This window comes from Frankliniella occidentalis, unplaced genomic scaffold (genome assembly GCF_000697945.3).
Source record: "Frankliniella occidentalis isolate FOCC.00 unplaced genomic scaffold, Focc_3.1 Scaffold286, whole genome shotgun sequence".
Taxonomy (NCBI): domain Eukaryota; kingdom Metazoa; phylum Arthropoda; class Insecta; order Thysanoptera; family Thripidae; genus Frankliniella; species Frankliniella occidentalis.
In genome coordinates, this window is record NW_026267412.1 from 320290 (window position 1) to 325480 (window position 5191).

Genomic DNA, 5191 nt, shown 5'->3' on the forward strand with positions numbered 1-5191 from the left:
ATTTTAAACAATTAATTGTCCAATGTTAGGCGTGAAGAATTCCCATACAAATGAGATGAAATGAAACAACATATGTACCATTTGTGAATGTTAACTGGAAATAAATAATGTAATGGTAAATGAATTTTTGATAGATACACTATGTACATGGAGAATGTATACATATTTCAGAACTAGAATGTTACTAGTTATAGTAAGTAAGTAACATATGGACTGCAAAGACTGCAATGTCAAAGTAAGTCAACCATATAAACAAGCTAGGATAAGAAGATAATACAAGTACAGAATAGATATAGTAAAATTATGCTTGGAGTAAAGTCCAGTGAATTCATACAAACGTGACTGACCTACAGTAACTACTTCTGATAACTTACAGATAATGTGGTTCCAGGAAATAAAATTTTGTATCAAATCTACTTGAACAAAAATGCTTAATGACTACGTCTACCTTATGTAAGAATGGGAAGAATCATACATGGGCACTGTAGAAATAGTGAATACAAGTCAGTGAAAAAAAATAAAAAATAAAATCATAGTTTAGCAGGAAGAGATTGATGTAGTTCCAGTTGTTGCCAGCTCCACTTGTGATCCATACCATGAAGGGCAACCAAAGTCTCTGTTGGAGTGAGAGAAAAAGTATGATTAGACTGCTTGTGACACAAATTTCCTATTTGTCTCCCGGACTTATTCAACACTTACCCAAATGTTCTGTGACAACTTTCAGTTCTTTTAAATTGGCAACATAGAGGACTTCCTCTCCCCTGTTAAAAAAACACCAATAAAGCCATTGCAGTCATAACAAATAATCAGATAATATTATAAAAAACAACATCAAATATGCACTGATAGAGCATACCTTCTAATTTTATGTATTGCACCAACAGATACAAGTGCTTGTAGTCCACAACTAAGGCCATCAAGGGAAAGCGCTGCAGGATGTGACACTTCCCCTGACTTAAGACCCATTTCTACTCTGCGCTGAGCTTCACAAAGAACCAGTCTTTCTGGACGAGCTTCACCACATACCTGATACACAATAGTACCGTAGTTGTGTGATTATTTAAACAATAAGAAAGTGTTCCATGTCATGCTGAGAGAATGTAGAATTAAAAATTACCTGAGCTAATGTTTGACTGAGAGCAAGATATCCAGCAAAAAATGGATGTAAGACATTGCACAGCAACACTTGCAATTTACGATGGTTTCCCAAACTTAATAGGCCTGCTGAAGTGGTTTCGACTATGTTCACAAGGTCGAGAACTCTCAAAGCTTCGTCAAAGTCCTAAAGAAATAAGAAAAGAAAAGCACTAATATTAGAGATCAATAGAAAATAAGTAAAATGCACCATTGAAAACAAATAAGCTCTTAGTAAACAAATTTAATTGTCAGAAAAAAAAGAAGAAATACTTTTAATGGATCTTGTCAATCAATGTCACACAAGAACAAGCAAAACAAATAACAGATCAGATAAAAATATTACAAGGAATCAGACATTCCAACAGTCAAAACATACCTTCTCCTCCCAAGTTTTGTGCATGACAAATTCATGAGAAAGCATCCCTCTCACAAGCTGGTATCTTGGAAATAGATTGTCTAGAGGAGAAAAAAGAAATGGCTATGTTGAAAACACATAAAATTGTCTGTTTTGTAGATGAGCAGTTGTGTTGTATTTGCTATACTGTGTTCATTTTCTGTTTTAAATGACGATAATGGGAGGCCCTTTGAGCTAATAGTAAAATCTGCAAATATTTTAACACTAATGCATAGTGGCAGAGATGAAGATAACGGCTTTACCTACCTCTACTAATCTCTCCACTAGGTTCCAAATGTTGCATGACTGTGGTGATCATAGCTGGGTTAGCAAGGAAATGAAGTGTTGGATTCACATAGTGTTGAAGCATTAAAAGAGGTACTGCACGATTCATTGTGTCATCCAATAACGCATGACCTATCAAGATAAATTAAAGTAAGACATTGCACACAGACTGAAATAATTTGGCACATGGAATAAATCAGTAAAATGAATGCAAACCTTTGAGCCTTGAAACATCAACTTTTGTTCCTGGAGTATGTACCGCCTTTAGTTGCACTCCTCCATCAGGTAATAAAGTAATTAGAGACTTATGAACATGCAATGCCTCTCGAACACATATCTCAACATCCCCTATAATCATATAGATAAACAAATACACAATAAAATTTCAATTCATCTCACTGTGAGTTAGAGGGTTTTATAATTTAACAGTCTCAGTTACCTGATATATCTACTGTAGCACCAAACATTTCAATAACCGACCGGAACCAAGCTACTTCCTTAACCAACTCAGAGAGCTGCATATCAAATGTCCCATTTGTCAATAGATTATTATTCAAGATAACTGCTACTAAATGGAATGGAGAGAGAACACTGATTTGCTGTTGGCTGTTAGTGAAAAAAAGAGCCCCTTGATAAAAAAATATCCATCAAGTAACAATCTCATTAAAGTTGGCATTGTAAAAATATTTACCTGCGTACTATTTGATGAGAAAGAATCCTTATCATTGACATTTCCTGATCAGAAAGTGACTGTAAATGAATTGGTCCCATTGAATGACTTGATCTTTGGAACATGTGACTCTTAAGAAAGTCACGAACTGAAATGGCTTCACCAAAATCTGCGTATATTTTACCATACTTTTCATCCAGAGCATTTAGTGCCTTTATCAAACCCTAAATAAAGAAATTAGATGGTTAAAAGGAGTTTCTAAATCTTAATTCTAATAAATCATAGGACAAGAAAGAAATGAAAAATTAACACTGACTGAAGTTGATTCTCTGGGTTTTGGCACTCCCAGCAGCTCATATGAGAACAGCTTTTCCTCCAAGATTCTATCATAACTGATGTTAATGGGGACAACAAGAACATCAGGAATTTGCCCTGTGAGAAAAGGCTCCAAAGCCATAGACAAAAATCCTGAAAATACAATTGAATAAAATTATTATACATTTAAATGCTGTTATATTGAGGGTATCAATTGATAATAAAGTAACTTACCAAACTTAGGAACAAGAGACTTAGCACTTCTGCTGCGCGTTCCTTCAATGAAGAATTCAACTGGTGCAGTACCTTGGCAAATAAGTGTCTGCACGTATTCACTAAAGACTGTGTAATAAAGTTTGTCTCCAGAAAATTGCCTTCGCATAAAAAAGGCACAGCAATCTCGAAGCAAGGTACCCATGAGCCACATTGCCATAAAATCTGTTGGAAGAAAAAAAATTATTGTTAATAGAATAGGTTAATAAGAAAGACTTAACATGAGGACATAATGGATTACCTACCCACGCCTGCAGCCACACATGGTATTTCAATGGAGTAGTGAAAACAAATGTATGCCATGAGAATAAAGTCAGCATAGCTGCGATGACTTGGAGCAAATATTACTGGAGTGTTTCCCATAGAGGACTTCAACTGAAACAGTAAATACAAATCAGTTTAAAAATTGTAACAAATTATGGTTGAACTGATAAGTGTGTTAATCTCTCATTACCTTGGAAATAGCTTCCTCATTCACCATTAGGTTTGAGCATGTCTTTTTCAAAACTTTTGTGACAAATAAGCCAATCCACCTAACAATAGATATTTGTCGATTATGACCAATTTCTGTTAGTTGTTCCTCCACTTCTTTATACAATACTTCAGGAGCAATACCACGTTCTTGACTTAGCTGTTCAACAAAAAATTAAATAAACTCATCTACCCCAAGGAATTATGTATTTTATTGAAAAGAAGAGCACATAATCAATAACCATGCGCCTTACCTCTTTAATTACTTCCTTAATACGCATGCTGTTAAGCACTGCCTTTCTGACATCTATTGGATTTGTGGCTTGAGCATCTCTCACAGTACGAATAGGATTCCATTCTCTGGTTATCCATGCCACATCACTTGAGTGGCGACGTTCTTCTAGTATATCACTAAAACTGTTCATGTTTCGAAATGAACTTGTGCCAGTTACTTTGTGAGTTGACATCCTGAAATAAAAGGTGAGAGAAGAACATAGCATGAAATATATAAAAACATCTTTTGGAGGCATATCTTAAAATTATTGGCATATGCATTCAACAATTATTGCTCCAAACTAACTCAATACTCTTGCTTCAAAATCCCAGGATTCACTAACCTAAGCAACAATATTTTTGATCACTTAAATGTCTTTGACACGAACGCCTACGCCCAAGTCTTGAACACCATTCGTAGAGCATGGTATTTCGGGACAGTAGAGGAAGAGGAGAGGACACAACCCGAAAGCACCAGAGAGAACTGGACTGCACCGGAGCGAACGGAAGAGACAGGGCAGACGACAAGACAGGGCGACGAATGGGGGTGCGGGTTGCAGAGGGCTGCAGGACCACAGGACCCCCAGGACCCACACTAACTGCACAACCTTGAATGAACACCGCAGCCTGGCTCCCCCACCTGAGTACTGATGTCGATGTGTGTGTGTGCCCGCTGGTTAGCGAGCCTCAAGCAGAAAACACGACTATTGTGTGTGTACACAAAGCTCGGCCGGTCCTCGGCGGGTCCTCGACGGGCGGCGGAGCAACGCGACGAAAGCACCGACCACTCCTCCCTTGACGAACAGTTGCCAACGTGCAAGTCAATTCAAGTCCTCGTAGAACGACGGGCGTTCTGAAAAGAAACGCGATCTTTCAACAACCGGCATTCATACAACCCATTCTCTTATTAATCTTACAAACTGGGGCCCAAATATCAAGTGCCTGGTACGACCATGAAGTAAAGGACGAAAAAACAGTTAGCTTATATGGGTTGGCACATCTGATAGCAGAAGATACAGCAGAAGACATAACTTTCGATTGAAATGAGAGGGAAAAAATAGAGAAAGGAAATGACAGATTCGTTTAAGGGTTCAAGCTCCCTGTCTTATGAAAGAATTTGAGTCTTAGACTATTTTAAGACAAAAATATTTCTTGAGATAGTGTCGGGATACGCGCCACTTAACAACCCCCGCCAAGAAAATGTAACTTATTTGTGGTGGTCTACAGAGAATCCGCAGAAGCGGCATTGCAAGGATGGAGCTGACGTCTCTTAACAAGAAACAGAAATATGCGATTGACAAAAAAAAAACAAAAAAAAAACAAAACGTCGTTCTCTTCGTTTCCATCATCCCCGTCTCTGTGATTCCCACCCC

General features: G+C 37.5%; 2 protein-coding genes across 3 annotated transcripts in view; one reads left to right on the top strand and one right to left on the bottom strand.

Annotated features, from left to right (window-relative positions):
• Positions 1-4671, bottom strand: LOC113202810 (dihydroxyacetone phosphate acyltransferase; the record flags this gene model as incomplete). Of its 2 annotated transcripts, none has more annotated exon segments than XM_026417224.2 (15): positions 1-616; positions 700-761; positions 857-1026; positions 1118-1282; positions 1514-1593; positions 1799-1948; positions 2033-2164; positions 2256-2422; positions 2508-2710; positions 2803-2954; positions 3036-3239; positions 3320-3449; positions 3529-3705; positions 3800-4013; positions 4459-4671. In XM_026417224.2, coding segments are annotated over 14 exon segments (2091 nt in total). In that variant the 5' UTR covers position 4013; positions 4459-4671.
• The window catches only part of LOC113202811 (beta-1,4-glucuronyltransferase 1), a 24861-nt gene that overhangs the window by 13060 nt on the left and 6610 nt on the right, over positions 1-5191 (top strand). The window lies entirely within an intron of this gene.